General features: G+C 38.3%; 1 protein-coding gene across 1 annotated transcript in view; it reads left to right on the top strand.

Annotated features, from left to right (window-relative positions):
• Positions 1-13558, top strand: part of NSL1 (NSL1, MIS12 kinetochore complex component) — a 36835-nt gene extending 23277 nt beyond the window's left edge. Inside the window, exons 5-6 of the mRNA XM_010853036.1 lie at positions 9469-9536; positions 12068-13558. Coding sequence (XP_010851338.1) covers positions 9469-9536; positions 12068-12346 — 347 coding nt within the window. The 3' untranslated portion in view covers positions 12347-13558. The remainder of the gene's footprint in view (positions 1-9468; positions 9537-12067) is intronic.
• Positions 13559-17831: the final 4273 nt, after the last annotated feature.

The following is a 17831-nucleotide window of genomic DNA, read 5'->3' as shown; positions in this document are numbered from 1 at the left end:
GACTCGATGCACATGAGTTTGAGTGAACTCCAGGAGTTGGTGATGGACAGGGAGGCCTGGCTTGCTGCAATTCATGGGGTCACAAAGAGCTGGACGTGACTGAACTGAACTGAAACCTTAAAATCATTTTCAGATTGCTCTATTTTTATTTTATCTGCAGCAAATTCCTCTCCTTGACATTGGTTATATTGGCTGTCTTTCATGGCTGTGATTTTTTCATATATTTAAGAATTTTGCTTAGCAAGTGTTTCCTGACCAAGTTTTTCATGTGCTTACTTTCTTATTGCTGCTTTCCCCTCTTCCTGTCTAGTAGTTTTGTGGTTGCCTTCTGTCTGGCCCTTGAACAGTCCCAGGCAAGAACCACATCTTAAATTGACACTGGGAGGGCCCCTGTTCCACTGTAATATTGGTGATAGTGGATCTAGTCACTAAGTCAGCAGGCAGCTTAATATAGGCCCTGGCTTTGAGGCATTTTCTCCCATCATCTAGTGTAGCTTTAAGTATGCTGCAGCTCAGTAGCTCAGTTTGGTTTTTTTTCCCCCAGCCTCCTTTTCAGGGTAGGAAAACTCCATTTGAACCCTTGGTTTCATGTATGAGGCCAGCTCTCCCCATTCCCTGCCCCTCTGGTGCATGTTGATACCTTTTTATCTTGTGGGGAGCAAATTCCTGGTTACTTACTGCCTATCTTCCGTCTGCCCTCCATTGGATCTGTAACTTTAGCCTGACTTAACAGCTTTTTCTCTTCTACTTTTTTCTGGTTCATAGAAATTTACTTTGTACATGCTTTGAATTTGTCTTTAAAATTTTTCTATATTTATCCAGTGGTACTTTGGACAAAAGTGGGGAGTTTATGAACTTCCAAGACCAGCTTGACTAGAAATTTAGGATACTCTTAAAAACACAAATCAACTTTCATTCCTCTCTGCTTAAAATCCTAAAGTCTTCCAATTTTAAAGAATAATAGACTTCGACCTTCTCACCATTCCTTTATGTGACCTGGCCCTTCCAGATTCATTTCAAAAGCTTTCCTTTTTGTTCTGGCCCTCTGTAGACCCTCTCTTTCAGCAAAGTGGTTCAGCTATGTGTGTGGGTATTTGTTTTTTAGTTTCTTTTCCATTGTAGATTATTACAAGATATTGAGTAGAGTTCCCTATGCTATTAATATATAGTAAGGAGGTCCTTGTCGGTTATCCATTTTATATACAGTAGTGTGTATATTTTAATCTCAGACTCCTGATTTACCCCTCTTATACTTGGGTAACCATAAATTTGTTTCCTATGGCTGTGAGTCTGTTTCTCTTTTGTCAGTAAGTTCATTTATATCATTTTTTAAAACTCCGCATATAAGCAATACTGTGCGATACTTATCTCTGTCTGACTTCACTTAGTATGATAATCTCTAGGTCCATCAGTGTTGCTGCAAGTGGCATCTCGTTCTTTGTTGTGGTGAGAAGTGTCCCATTGTGTGTATGTACCACATCATCTTTGTTGACTCATTTGTCAGTAAACACCTAGTTTGTTTCCATGTCTTGACTGGCTATTGTAAATAGTCCTGCTGTGAACATAGTGTTGGCTATATGTCTTTTCGAATTACAGTTTTCTCCAGATAAATGCCCAGGAGTGGAATTGCTGAGAGATCTGTTTTTAGTTTTTAAAAGAATTGCTGTGAAAGTTGCTCAGTCGTGTCCAACTCTTTACAACCCCATGAGTATACAGTCCATGGAATTCTCCAGGCCAGAATAATGGAGTGGGTAGCCTTTCCCTTTTCCAGGGGATCTTCCCAACCCAGGGATCGAACCCAGGTCTCCCTCATTGCAGGTGTATTCATTGCAACCTGAGCCACAAGGGAAGCCTAAGAATACTGGAGTGGGTATCCTATCCCTTCTCCAGGGGATCTTCCCGACCCAGGAATTGAACCAGAGTCTCCTGCACTGCAGGCGGATTCTTTACCAACTGAGCTATCAGGGAATCCCCAAGGAACTGCCATACCATTCTCCATAGTGGGTGTACCAATTTACATTTCCATTAGTAGTGTAGAAGGATTCCCTTTTCTCCACCCCTTCTCCAGGGTTTATCATTTGTAGCCTTTTTGATGATGGCCATTCTGACTGGTATGAGGTAATACCTTATAGTAGTTTTGATTTGCATTTCTTGAATAATTAGCAGTGTTAAGCATCTTTTCATGTGCCTGGTGGCCTTCTGTATGTCTTCTTTGGAGGAATATCTATTTAGGTATTCTGCCCATTTATTTATTTATTGAGCTATATGAGCTGATGGTGTATTTTGGAAATTAATCCTGTCAGTCACATAGTTTGCAAGTATTTTTTCCTCAGGTTGTCTTTTTGTTTTGCTGATGGTTTCCTTTGCTGTGCAAAAGCTTTTAAGTTTAATTACGTCCCATTTGTTTATTTTTGTTTTTGTTTCCATCACTCTAGGAGACAAATCCAAAAAAAATACTGCTGTGGTTTATGTCAGAGTGTTCTGCCTGTTTTTCTCTGGGAGTTTCATAGTATCCAGTCTTACATTTAGATTTTTAATCCATTTTAGCAAAGTTTGCTTTTGTATATGGTGTTAGAGAATGTTCTAATTTAATTCTTTTACATGTAGAGCTGTCCAGTTTTCCCAGCACTACTTGTTGAAGAGACTGTCTTTTATTTAGTGTGTATTTTTTGCCTCCTTTGTCATAGATAAAATGATCCTAAGTGTATGAGTTTACTTCCCCCAGTCACTTCTAAGGTTGACATCTTCTCAGTTTTTCTCATTTAAATGCTACCTCCACAGAGAGATCTTTCCTACTCACCCTGGTAAAAGTAATCTCTCCCCAGTTCTCTGTCATAATACTTGTTTATTTCCATAATATCATTTGTTATGACATGTGCTTGTTTGTTTCTTTATGGTTTCTCACAAAACTGAAAGCTTCATGAGTTTTTTACTTTGCATTTTTGTTTGCATTATATGAAACCAGCATATAGCATCATGCTCAGTAAATACTTACCTCATGACTATTATTCACCCATGCATTCAGCATATTTATTGAATGTCTACGGTATGCCAGAACTGTTCTCACTGTGGAGGATGTAATGGTGAACGATACAGACAGGGTCCTTGCTCTGTGGAGCTTACGTTCTAGTGGGAGAAGGAAAGTAGCAACAAATAGAAAAATAAATAACATCAGTGCTAGGGTGATGTGTTTAGGTGATGGGAAACACTTTTCTGAGGAAGTAACAAGAAGGAATTTATCTTGTGACAATCAAGAGGAAGAACTTTTCAGTTAGAAGAGCTAGAACAAGGTTCCTAAGAATGAGCTTGAATATTCATAGAACAAGAGACTACTGAGCTGTAGTGGAAGGAATAGAGGGGAAGAGCATTACAGGAGAAGGTTAGAGTCTTGACTGAGACCAGATAACACAAGCTAAGAGTTTGAAAATATGTGGTACCTTAAGACAGATGCAGTTCTTGAGTACTGAAGGAGCTGGTGAGGTGCAGGTGTGAGTAGATGCCAAGGATCCTAGCACGTGTGTTAAACAGATGAGTTAAAATTATGGCAAAGTGTTATCTTCCGGAAAGTCATAAATCACTGCTTAGTTTTTGGTTTCCTTTTCACCAGGGATGCTACTTTTTAACTCATGGTTCTTATTCATGCCTTTAGTTACCCTTTTTAGAAACTAGTATAAGCCAAACATCCTATATTATGCATGCTTGCTCATACATGTTCATAAAATACAGTGGAAATGGAAAGGAAACACTCAGTTAATGCTTTTTTTTTTCTTGCTGAATTTCTGAATTTGTGCAGGCTTTTGGAATTTCATGTTTCCTAGTTTAGTCAGTGCAATGACCTAAAAGCAAAACAAGGTTGATTACTCAATCTTTCATTTCCACTTTTTCATTTCCCTGTGTTTTAGAAAGCAAGTGACTAGGGAAGGCAGTGTACTCAAGGGTGCCTAACTTCCACATTTTTAAGAGCAAACTTTTATATATATATCTTTGCAGCAGTCTTCTAATTAACTACCTACCAATAGGATGAGTTTTCATTTGTCATTTATAACCTTTTGTGATCCTATTCGTGAAACTAATCATTCTTTCCATATCATCAAGTTTAAAAAAAAGTTATTTGAAATTAATTGACGAGGCTCCCTTTTTATTATTTCCTGTCCTTCACTAAACATGTAGTGATGACAAAGATCTATTTTAAGCTTCTCTGTAGTAGACTTTATGATAGTTCTTTTGCTGACCCTACAGGCAAAGGACTTAGAGACAGTTCCTCTTTTTTCCTAATAATGACAGCTTGCTTAAGCCATTGTTAGAATATTTACAGGTAGTCACCCACTTACAAATGGTTACATTTCAGACATTTATACTTAATCTGAACTTTGAAATTTGAACTGTATTTCTCCCCTGAAAAAATGTGCAAATGGTATTATAAATAAATAACTTTCTGGCTACCCTTTAAAGACCTATGTAAACCTACATGTGCTTGGTCACTCAGCTGTGTCCGACTCTTTGCGACCCTATGGACTCTAGCCCACCAGGGCCCTCTGTCCATGGGATTCTCCAGGCAAGAATACTGGAGTGGGTTGCCATGCCCTCCTCTGAGGAATCTTCCCAACCCAGGGATTGAACCCGTGTCTCCTGCATTGCAGAATTCTTTACCGCTAAGCCACCAGGGAAGCCCCATGTAACATATAGTGTAGCTGAAATACTACATATTTATGATGAAAAATATTAGGAGAATCACACTTCAGATGCACATTAGTTCTACTGCGTGACATTTCTACTGGTAATCATTTGGGTTCAGTCATACCTTTGTGGCGAGACAATGAATAATGGTGCCATGAAGGTGTTCCCATTAGGTGATGGAGAGAGCTGTTGAGAATGCTTCTGCAGGAAGCCCATCCATCTCCTGCATGGCAGGGACCCGGCATCTGGACGTGAGACATTCCTAAGTCCGATGTTTGTTTATCAGGAGTACCTGTAAGCTCTTACTAGTTACACAAGTGGAGCATTCATTTAAAATAATCTTAAGTGAGGAATTGAAAAGTTTGTGTATTTTGAATTCCTGAGTAGATGTTACTGTTGGTGAATGCTTTTCTGATACATTTACAGATGACGTATTTCATTTTTAGTGATCATATTTTTGTGTTTATTTTTCCCCCCTCTTTGGGTTTTTTTAAATATTTGTGTTTAGTTTTATTCCTAAAATTATTGATGCTCCTTAGTTTTCAAAGAAGGAATTTCATTTACTTAACTAAAAACAAAACAGTACTTAAATGTTAATAGTTGAAACAAATTTAACTCTAGACTTTTTAAAATTCTTTGCTAGGCATAATTTATTTTCATTTTTATCTTAAGAGATTTTTATTGTAGCAGAATTTTTGACCGTTTGTTAACTTATATTCGTATGAGTATAGTATAATTCCTGGCAAAGTGGTAGTTTGGAAAGTTACGTATAGAATATAGAAGAGTGTGTGCTGTGAGTTTCTAACTCTATTTAGGGTTTATTCAGTTATTCATTTAGTTCATATACATTTCTCAGCTCTCACAGCTTCTTTTTTCCCATCTGAAAAAAAAAGAGGTTGATGAAACCTGCTTCCATCACAGAGTTGCTAAAGTTAATACATAGGGCTGATTGGCATTGTATGACAGCCCATAATACTACAGAAATGCACTGTCAGAAGATCACGTGTAGGGAAACCTTCCTTTCCTTTTGTTTCTTTTACCTGAACTCTCCTTTTCATAGCCAAGTTTGTCAAAAGAATAATCTACACCCATTAGCTTCACTTTCATTTTTGTCAAAAATCATCAGTAGTATTAAGCATTGATATTGTTATGACTATGTAAATGTTCTTCAGTATGAGTCAGGTAATCAGACAACGAGTGTATTTTCTTTCTTGAACATCTTATTACCCCCCACTTTGGAATGCTTTATTTTTCTGTTTGCTTTGTTTGCTGATGTTTCTTTCACTGATTCTTTCCCAAACACTTCAATAGAACAGTAAAATTCCTCTCAATATAGTAAACACTTGCATCAAATCCACTTTTAAAACCCTTTCCTTTTTTCTTGGAGGTTTTCCTCTGGGAGCCTTTTGTCTTCCTGTTCAAATCTGGACTGTTTGCTATTTAGACCTGCTGAAGAGCTTTTATTCCATCTGTTTCTTTCCTCATCATCCTGGGAATTTCCTTTACTTCTGTTTTGGATCATGTTTCCTGGTTCCTGTGTTTTCTTCTTTCTTGATTTATTCTCTTGTTTTGGTATAGCACATCCTCTACCACCCACCTCCTATTTCCACTCACCCCCAGCCACCCAGTAGGAAATCTTCTTAGTCTATAACATCTATGTTATAACATAGCTCTTATAACATCTATGAAGTTTTTACTTGCCTTTCAATTCCCTTGTTGGATTGACCTCACCTTTGTGCCTCCATGGCAAACTTTGTCATAGCCTTCATCCATCATACTTTTCAAGCACCTACTCTACAAGTCAGGCACTGTGTTCAGCAGGAGGGAGTCCAAGACTAAGAGAATAAGGTTCTTGTTCCCAAGAAAATTCTGAAAAATAGGAACACTATGGTTCTCACTGCGGGGGCCGTACTGCCCCCTAGCGGTCCTTTGAAAAATAGGGGGAAATTTTTACTTATAGCACTATTGGGAGGGCATAGCTGGCGTTTTATAGTCAGGGGCCGAGAATACTAAACGTAGTTAAGTCCAGCACCAAACATTCATGTATGAAAATCTGTTCGTAGTTATCCAAGCCTGGGACCTAACTCCATTTTACATGCAATCCCAAACTACTTGGCACTTTTTACATTGTTATTGCTTGTGCGACAGATGGAAAACAGCTATTGTCCATCAGTGTGTGTTTGCAGAAGAAAATTTTTTGTCAAGTTGCATGTGTTACTACGTGCTGAGTGATTGAACTGAATACAACTTTTCTAGAGTAAATGTTGAGAAAGAGATTTTGTTCAATATTATGTGTATGTTTGTATATATTGAGCTATAATATACAGTGCACAGCTTGATGAACTTGTACACATATATACATATTAAAGTATGTAACTGCTGCTTGGATCTAGATACTGTCTGCAGAGTTGGGAAACATAGGATAAACCTGTGTTTATGGTTTTTTAAATATATTTATTTTTTAAAATTTATTCATTTTTTAATTGAAGGATAATTGCTTACAGAATTTTGTCATTTTCTGTCAAACCTCAACCTGAATCAGCCATCAGTATATATATATATCCCCTCCCTCTTGAACCTCCCTCCCATCTCCCTCCCCATTCCACCCCTCTAGGTTGATACAGAGCCCCCGTTTGAGTTTCCTGAGACATACAGCAAATTCCCACTATCTATTTACACATGGTTATGTAAGTTTCCATGTTACTTTCTCTATACCTCTTACCCTTTCCTCCCCTCTCCCCATGTACATAGGTCTATTCTCTGTCTGTTTCTCCACTGCTGCCCTGCAGATAAATTCTTCAGTAGTATCATTTTTCTAGATTCCATATGTATACATTAATATGCGATATTTATCTTTCTCTTTCTGACTTATTCACTCTGTATAATAGGCTCTAGGTTCATCCATCTCATTAGAATTGACTCTAATGTATTCTTTTTTATGGCTGAGTAATATTCCATTGTGTATATGTACCACAACTTCTTTAACATAGGATAAACCTATTTTTAAATAGTACCTTTTCAAATAATGTGCCCATTATGTTTTCATATGTACAGTAAATATAGTCACACTGTCCAAAAATCTGGAAACATCAGGAAAATATCCTATTTATTTCATTTTTTACATTTTAACAGTTAGATCCATTGCTTTAAATTTTACTTGAAAAGGTAACTTGAAGTTAAAAAAGAAGATATTGACTATATTATTTGCAAATGTAACTAACACATATTTATTCTGCTTCCCAATTTTACAGACACTCTGTACCCCAAAAAGTTTCCTTATATTCCTTACTGGTCAATATTCTGCTGCTCTCAGAGGTAGCCACCATTCTGACTTAATCATCATATTTCTTCAAATATTCTTTCTATCTCTGTTAATTTACATATGCAGGAAAGGTAAATTGAACTAAAAAGTCATTGCAACTAGAGTTGCATTTTATCAATCTGATTATTAAATGTTTTAGATCCACTTACAACTTTCATACTCCCTTTTTTCAAAAGATGAATTACTTAGAAATTTTCAACAACATTTTTACTTGCAAAGGATTTTGGTACAGTGTGTAGAACAAAGCTAATGGGAAATATGTAATGGAAGATTTGTCTTTTTAATAGGACCAAATGTTATTAAATTAACAGAAGCACACAAAATGTAGGAATCTCATTTTTATTAATAAAAATTATTTTTAAATACTTCCTATTATTGCCACACTGTATATTAAAAACTTTTTTACAGTGATAAGAAATTATGTGAATATTAAATTTTTAATTAGATTGCTTGTCTTTATTCTTACTCCCTGGTGGCTCAGGCAGTAAAGCGTTCTGTCTACAATGTGGGAGACCTGGGTTTGATCCGTAGGTCGAGAAGATTCCCTGGAGAAGGAAATGGCAACCCTCTCCAGTACTCTTGCCTAGAAAATCATATGGACGGAGGAGCCTGGTGCAGGCTACTGTCCATGGGGTCACAAAGAGTCGGACACGACTGAGAGACTTCACTGATTCTTACTCTGAATCTATCCACAAAGGTCAACCACATATCTTCTGTCTGTTGAGTCACTGAGTCGTGTCTGACTTTTTGCAACCCCATGGACTGTAGCTTGCCAGGCTCCTCTGTCCATGGGATTCTTTGGCAAGAATACTGGAGTTGGTTACCATTGTCTCCTCCAGGGGATCTTCCTGACCCAGGAATTGAACCCACGTCTCTTGCATCTGCAGTTGGATTCTTTACCACTGTGCCACCTGGGAAACGCCATTTTCTCCATAGTTCTCATATTTCTGTTTTTGTCTTATCCATTCTATGTTCCCCATCGCCTTTCAACAGTATGACTGTATGATCTCTGAATTCTTTTTAAGTGGATGTAATTACTGAACTACTGAATCTAATCTGAATTATGGTGGAATTTCAAAGTGGGAGATAATATTTTCTATTGAATTTAATCCCTACACTTTCCAATGTTTTAATGTAGGGAATTATTTTGATGTAACACTTTTAATAAGGCCATCTCATTTGTAGATACATTGTGCTTCCTAATATTCACCATTTCAACATCCTGTACTTTGTATTGGTATATTATCCACACTCTTTTAAGATTATTTCCTCCCTTCTTATCATATTCAAATAAATAGAGTATGTTATTTCACTGATCTTCTGTTTTCTATATAGAATAACCTCTGATTTTCTTGTTAAATAAAGGTGAAGAGTCCTCACAGATTATTGTCCAGATATCACCTGCTTGTCTTTTATGACTTGGTATTAGATTAAAAAGCCTAAAATATTGTTTGGTGGTTTCTTTGCAGCCCCTCGGTTGGAAAACTTGAGATGCAGAGGAGGAGCCATAGCTAAGGAGATCAGTGAAGCCATGAAGGTAACTACCTACTAAATTATAAGTGAATAACATGTGTAGCTAGGTATTTGCTTTTAGCATTCATATGTGTCTTAGTCTGTTGTAATAGGAATTCTCAGTAGTCTTTTAAATAGATCTTTAATGAAGTTATTAAATGACTGTAACATTCAGAATAATTACCATTTTTTAGGTACCTACCGTGTGCCGGTGTTATACCTGGCTTCTTTAAAGGTTGGGCTTCCCTGGTGACCCAAATGATAAAGAATCTGCCTGCAACGCAGGAGACCTGGGTTCCATCCCTGCATCGGGAAGATCCCCTGGAGAAGGGAATGGCTAGCTACTGCAGTATTTTTGCTTGGAGAATTCCATGGACGGAGGAGCCTGGCAGGCTATAGTCCATGGGGTTGTAAAGAGTCGGACACGACTGAACGATTAACACTTTAACTTAACTTTCTTTAAAGGTTGGCTATATTTTTTGAGTTCTGAGAGTTAGGAATCCATCAAACAATTTTGGATAATAACACTAACATTTAGTCAGCATTTGTGAATTAGGCCCCGTCTAACTGTTTCACCTATATTGTATCACCTCATTTAATCCTTACTCTATCCCTCTGAGAGAAGTACTGCTACTTCCTTGTTTTACGGATAAGGAAACTAGAGGGGCTAAGTAGATTGCCCAAACAGATAATTGTGCCAGGATTTAAACCCTGGATGTTTAGCTCCAGAACATGTACTCTTAACCACTGTATTATACTGTATTGATGCAAATAATCAGTAAATAATATATAATAAGAATAGCAGAAGAGGTTTATTAGAGTCAAACCAAGGGCTATAGCCCAGGAAAGAGCTTCTCAGTAGCTTTGATGGGACTGCTCCAAAGGGGTAGGGGAGGAGCCAGTCTATATGAATTTTTTGGCTGGGGAAAAAAATGTTGTCAAGATTGCGACTTGGTAAAAAATTACTGCTAAGCGCGAAGAACAGATGTCTCAAGTTAATGATTTTAGTGTTTTTTTTCTGTGTATGGGAAGGTGCAAGAATCTGGGGTCATTGAAATATGTCCTTAAATGTGCATCTTAACTATCTGGGAGCCTGTGTATCCAAAGCACAGAATGCTTCATCTTGGCTTTCCCTTCCTGAGTTCCCCTCGGGGCTCGCTGTCTTGGGTGACTGCAGTGGGTCGTGCCTTCGCCCTTTGTGTAACTGGGTGATGAGCACATTCTTCTCTTTCATGGTGAAAGCAGAGGTACGGGTATGCTTGACAGGCCGTAAGACAGGCTGTTTGAGTTAGCACACGGTTCAAACTAGATCATGTATAAACCAGAGTGACTTCCCCACACCTCAGTATGTGAAAGTTTCTTCCATCAACTGCATATCCAACTTGGAGTTTTAATATTATAATAATAAAATTGTCTATGTTCTTGACATGTATTCTGCCCAAACAAAAACATTTGGATTTCTAGTACATGAAAATTATTTTTAAACTCCTTCAGGATCTCCTCTGTTTTGATTACTTTCTATAACCTTCTTTTGTGATGTGTATTGATCCCATGATTTTCTGGTACTCACACTTCTCTCACAGCATGCTCTTAATCAGACATTGGCAAGCTGGGGTGGGCCAGGCTAAAACCCGGCCTGCCACCTGTTTTTGTAAATAAAATTGTTTTGGAACGGAGCCGTGTACTTTCGTCTGCTTATTGTCTATGGTCTCTTTGGGGCTTCCCAGGTGGCATGGTGGTAAAGAATCTGCCTGCCAATGCAGGAGACATGGGTTCAATCCCTAGTTCTGAAGATCCCTAGAGTAGGAAATGGCAACTCATTCCAGTATTTTTGGCTAGAAAATTCCATGGACAGAGGAACCTCGTGGGCTTCAGTCCAAGGGGTGGCAAAGAGTGGGATGTGACTGAGCATGTATGCATGTGTGGCCTCTTAACACTAGAACAGGAGAGTTGAATAATTGTGACAAATGTAAAGGCCCTCACAGCCTAAAATGTTTATTCTATGGGCCTTTATAGGAAAAATGTGCTGATCCCTCCTCTAAGATTTCTAAAATTGTACTATCCTAAAATACAGAATTCCAGACATTAGATTTTTTAACTCTGAAATTCTGTTACCTCCTCTGTGGATGTGTGGGTGGGTGTGTGTGTGGGTGTGTGTGTGTGTGTTTTAATCTTTTCACCTTGCTGTGAGGCATGTGGGATCTTAGTTCCCCTACTAGGGATCGAACCTGCACCTCCTGCATTGGAAGGACAAACTCTTAACCACTGAACTGCCAGGGAAGTCCCTGTTACCTCCTGTTTTACTAGAGTTTTATTTTACTACCAGGCATTATAAAATAGGAATAGAATACATCTTTTTAGCTTTAGCTTTTTGTTAAAATTCCTTGGCTAAAATTGGTATTTTAAAGTAATATCGATTATCTGTGACTTAAAAATAAGGTTTTAGAAAAAGGCTTGACCTGAACAGTTTAAATACTTGAGTATTGTACTTATCTCTGTGTGTTTGTGTTTCAGCCTGAGATTAATGTTAAGTATTACTGTTGTTTGTTTTTTAAGTCCTTACCTGCATTAATTGAACAAGGAGATGGATTTTCCCAAGTGTTAAAGATGCAGCCTATTATCCAGCTCCAGAGAGTCCACCAGGAAGTCTTTTCCAGTTGCTGTAGGAAACCAGATGTTAAACCCGAGAGCTTTATAGCACAAATAGAAACCACACCAGCAGAGACTTCTACTAGGACAGCTACTGACTTGGTACTGAGAAGAAAGCGAACTAAAGACTGCCCCCAGAGAAAATGGTATCCGTTGCGGCGAAAGAGAATTAATCTTGATACATAAGCCCTTTTTATTCATCTTAAGAGGTGAAATAAGGCACTGTCAACATTTAGATTACAGCCTAATGCCTGGACAGGACTTTGTTTAAACAGCAGATAACTAGTGATTCCTTAATACAAATATAGTAACGCTATATTGGGGTGTGATATAATATTTTCATCTGTAGTCCATGAAAAGCATATTGTTTGAATATTGGCATAAAGCCTGTCAATAGTCATTAAGAGTGCAAACTTTTACTGTCCTTAAATACCATCAGCACTTGGCTGCCTTACAGCTTTTGTGGAATTTCAGAAGTAACATATTCCACTGCATTTCCCAGATATACGTCTTTGTTTAAAAAAGAGCTGTAACAGTTATCTTTATTTAAGGGCTGAAAGTCATCATCATTTCTGCACAGTAGCAGATACAGTTGTTTTCTTGGGTTCCTTCCCCCAAGGCAGTTTGATTTATCAAATTAACATGCAGATGACAAGACTGGCTTTGACTTTGTTACACTAAGTTCCACTAATTTGAATTTGTGGGATTAATTTTAGAATTTTTTTGGTTTTGTTTTGTAAGACAAAGAAGATGATTATTTGTGTAAGAATTTCTCTTAGAAATAAAACTTGCCATGTAGCTGGCGTTTCTTACCCACACTTTTGCTTTCAAAGATTAACTTTTAAACATAAGTTGACTTGGAACTAATAATTTCTTTTCAGGATTTCTCATTATTTTTTGTAGATGAATCCAGTTCAAAAATATATATCAGATTAATACATTAAACAAACGTCACTGTGGAAGAAATACAGATGCAATCATATTGAACTATTTTACATTTGAGAATGTTTACATATCAAGTATATAATGATTGGTAGAAAGAAGTCTGAGAAAGCAGTATTGCGTATACTTCTAAACATTTAAGTAGAGTTTCTCTAGCTCTTATTGTTTCACTTATTCACATTAATACAATGTAGCCAGGGCCATCTAGTTTGCCAGCTGTTTTCTTACAAACGATTATATACCTTCATTCCTTTACAGAGGAATTTACTAATCACGAGGTTGGAAAATAATGTACTTCTCTTGTTCATTATATGTTAATAATCATGAATAAGAAAGTCTGTCTCAGTGAAGAAAACTTACAAAGCTACTTTATTGCATTCTGAATTTGAGTGTTAAAACTTGAGATCTGTATATTTGTATGCAATAGTGTGTTTTTATTAAAATAATGTACAAAGACTGCAGCCTTGATCCTGTGTATTTTTAAGACTTGTCTCAGGCCTTCTGGAGCTCAGCTTTGGTTGGATGGTAGGTCAACACCTTGCACATAACTAAATTTCTCTGTAAAACTGGAGTCTACAGAATATTGCTATACTAATGTCGTGCTTTTTCATAATATCAGTACAAAAGTCTATGAATAGTTTCACTCAAAAGCATGCAAACAAAAGCATTATTGTTAATTCCCCTAGATTAGATAACTGAACTGTGTTTCTGTTAAAAAATCTTCTTTTTAAGAAATTCATATTGAGATACATAGAGTCTAATAACTTGATGTTTTAGGTTTGTTTGCAGTATGTGAGCCAAGAAAAAAGGAGAGGAATAGATGAAGTGAGTATGGCAAAAATCTTGATAATGTTGGATCTGTGTGAAACTATAATCTTTCTACTCCTGGGTCTGGAAATTTTTATAATTAAAAAGTTTGTTCTTTTTAAAGCCCTCAGACAAACAGCTGAAACTTGAAATCTTTTAGAGGGCTCTAAGTGTTACTCCACAGTTATAGCAGAGTTCCAAATGAAATACCATTAGAAAAGAAAATATATTAGCATTATTAACTAAGGTAAACATGGCTGATATCAGTAATTTATTATCGATAAGTATTTTTAAGAAGAGAAATGGAGGGACTTCCCTGGTGGTCCAGTGGCTAAGACTCAAGTACTCCCAGTATAGGGGGCTGGGGTTTGATCCCTGGTCAGGGAGCTAGATCCCACGTGCTGAAACTAAAAAGATCCAGCATGCTGCAACTAAGACCTGGTGCAGCCAAATAGTTTTAAAAAAAGAGAAATTGAATTTCTGCATAGACTGAGAACTAGCTAGCTAAGGTGATGAAAAGTCAAAAAGTCTGTAGTTGCAAGAAATATTGAAGGAAAAAATAGAAAATCAAATAGTGACATACCTATGGTAAAAAGAAGGCCAGATTGGATGGAGTCTTAAATTTCCTTTCAACAAAAACCAAAGTCAGACAAAGAAGCAAAACACAGGAAGGTCAAATCCAGTTTCAAGGGACAGAGAACATTTAAAGCAGCTGGTTTCTGAAAACACTGAAGGAATATCTGTGTTTTCCAAACATCAGGCATTAGAAACTGTATTAGTCAGCTTGAGTTGCTGTAACAGAATACCACAGACTGGGTGACTTAAACAACAGAAATTTAATTTCTCACGGTTCTGGAGATTTGAAGCCCACGATCAAGGCAAATTCAGTTTCTGTTCCTTCATGCATGCATTGGTGGTTGGGGCGGTATTGGTGTCTTTTCTTTTAAGAACATTAATCCTGTTAGAAAGCTACACCTATGACCTTATTTAACCTTAATTACTTCCTTAGAGGTCCTGTCTCCAAATACAGCCACACTTGGGGCAGGATTATGGGCTTCCCTGGTGGTTCAGACAGTAAAGAATCCACCTGCAATGCAGGAGACCTGGGTTCAGTCCCTGGATTGGGAAGATCCCCTGGAAAAGGGAACGGCTGCCCACTCCAGTATTCTGGCCTGGAGAATTCGTCCATGGGGTCGCAAAGAATCGGATATGACTGAGCGACTTTCACTTTAGAGCTTCAACATATGGATTTTGAGGGGACTCAAACGTTTGGTCCATAACACTGGACAACAGAAATCTTTCCCTCTACCTCTTTCCTTGGGCCCTCATGGCTTGGGCTGCGTAGAGAACAAAGTCAATGAAATCAGACTTTTACTTCGCTTCAGAATGCAGCTGTCTGTAAAACTGAGCTTGTCTGACTTCTGTTGAAGGCCTTCGTTTTCCCCTATATACCTTCATTTATTTACTAAGCCACTCAACAGATACCTGGTAGTCACTACTTAGTTCAAAAGTCAGGTTCAGAGCATAGTTTCTGAGCCAGATCGCCTGGATTCAGATATCTGTTCTACTGTTATTATATAGAATTGAGCAGGATACCTCTGTATCACAGTGTTCTCATATATAACATGGGGATGACAATAATACCCACCTTATAGTGTTGTTATGAGAAGTGAGTTCATAATATAAAGTCTTTAGTACTTGGCACATAGTATACATAGTGAGCATTCCACAAGCGTTATTATTACTTGGTTTGTCAAAAAAGGAAGTGAAAACACTCAAGGGATAAAACTTCAAGAGTCTCATATTCCAGTGAGGAGAACAATGATCATGCAATGCAGCAAATCATAGATGTATGTGGGGGAACTTTGGTGAGAAGCCATGGAAGTCTTTGTGGAGGAGGCGACATTTGAGCAGTCTTGAGGAAGGAAGATTTCCGGCAGTGTGAGAGAATTCAACAGGGCAGGTGGCTGAGAGGGAGCACTGTGCACGGGAGGACCCCCAGGTAAGTCTCTCTGTGTGGGTCTTGTCTAAAGAGGCTTACTACAGGCGAACCTGAAGAGAGAAGCAGGAGCAACTTTTAAGAATTTTGTCCTCCTCAGAATTGGTGGTGAGGCGCCATTAGTGTCAACACAGGAGGGGCAAGGAAGTGGAAAATCCATTGAATCAGTGGTCCCTCTTTTGTGGCATTTACCCCAAAATAGCAAGAACAAGAAAGAAACAGATTCATCTTTTGAGGAAAGCAGGAGGTAGGTTGCCCCAAACCATAGCAGATGAAGAAGGAAAGTGTATGGAGGAAAGAGAAATGGATTAACAAGTCAGAGGGATATCAAACCTAATTGTCTGCAGAGTGATACATTGATAAGGGAAACCCAATTCCGCCCCACCCCCACCCCCAGAATCACTTGACAGTTGAATGGAGGACACCACAGAGACAGGTGAGATGGAGGAGCCTGAAAATGAGGTGGTGACTTATCCCCTTCACTCACTGTTGGTAATTATGCCAAAGGAGTTTGTCTTCTGAAAAACTGAAATAAAGACCTGGAGAGAAGAGTGAAACCCAGAACAAAAAATGGGCAAAGTGAAGTTCCGTACTGGAATGGTAAGTCTTGAAGGTCCAGAATACTGGCAGCCTCACACATCTTAGCTGGGCCTTCTTTAGAGAAACTGAAAAACCCCCAGAGAAAAGAGCTCCAAACAATGATATTTGCAGGTCCCAAGCCACATTTCCAGCTGACCAGTCCAATTGCTCTACTGTGGAGTCATTTCGTCTCTTAAGACCCATCCACACAGGGCTTCCAGAAACATTTTTGTATATATTTTACTCTCTGAAATGAATAGAGTTCCCTTGCAGTTCAGCGGTTGTGACTTGACACTTTTCACTGCCAGGACCCAGGTTTGATTCCTGGTTGGGGAACTAAGATCCTGCAACCTGCAGTGTGGAAAAAGAACAGGAAGCAACCCAAATATCCATCAATAGTCAAAAAACAAGTTGTGGCATATACACATAATGAAATACACAGGAATTTTAAACTGAAATTACTGATACTTGTACAGTAAGTCCCCTATACATGAACAAGTTCCCTTCTGAGAGCACGTTTGAAAGTCCAATATGTTCATAAGACCAACAAAGTTAGCCTGGTACCCAACTAAGGCAATTGGTTATAAAGTACTATTCTGTAGTAGGTTTATAATATTTTCATACCAAAAATACGTAACAAACAAAAAACATTTTAAGTCTTCCAGTACCTAGAAAAGTCCAGTCACACAGTATAACGGCTGGCATATAGGGACTGGCATCGAGTGAACAGGCAAGAAGAGTCCCTAACTGGAGGGGGGAGAAGAGGTGGGAGACGGTGGAGCTGAAGGGTCCACAACAGCAGAGGTGGAGGGTGAACTTCAATTTCACTCATACTCGACATTGATGGGACACACGTTTGCATCCTTGAACGTTCGTATGTAGGGGACTCAACTGTAGTATGGATAAATCCCAAAGACATTATATTGAATGAAAGGAGCCAGGCTCGAAAGAGTACACGCCATTTGTGGAAATTACAGAAGAGGCGAAATGCATCTATGGTGGTTGCCTGTGGGGAGAGAGGAGACACTAACTGGGAATGAGCACAGGCAAGCTTTTTGGGTGATGGAAATGTTCTGTATGTTGATCTCAGTGGTGCTTATATTGCTGTATACATACGTAAAGTTTCATTGAGCTATGCACTTTAAATGTCTTCATTTTATTTTATGTAAGTTTTATTTTAAAAAATAATAAGCACACAAGTGGAAATTCACCGGACATGTGAAGGAAGCCTCCAAATGCAGAGACCAAAAGACTGTAGGTCCCACGGAGGCAGGAACATTTGTTCTGATGTACCAAAGCTAGTGCCTGCGGGCACAAGGTGGTTTCTCAGTGCATACTGGTTAA

Source organism: Bison bison, unplaced genomic scaffold (assembly GCF_000754665.1).
Source record: "Bison bison bison isolate TAMUID 2011002044 unplaced genomic scaffold, Bison_UMD1.0 scf7180017864322, whole genome shotgun sequence".
Classification (NCBI taxonomy): Eukaryota; Metazoa; Chordata; class Mammalia; order Artiodactyla; family Bovidae; genus Bison; species Bison bison.
The sequence above is the reverse complement of the archived record's forward strand: the minus strand, read 5'-3'. Positions and strand labels throughout refer to the sequence as shown.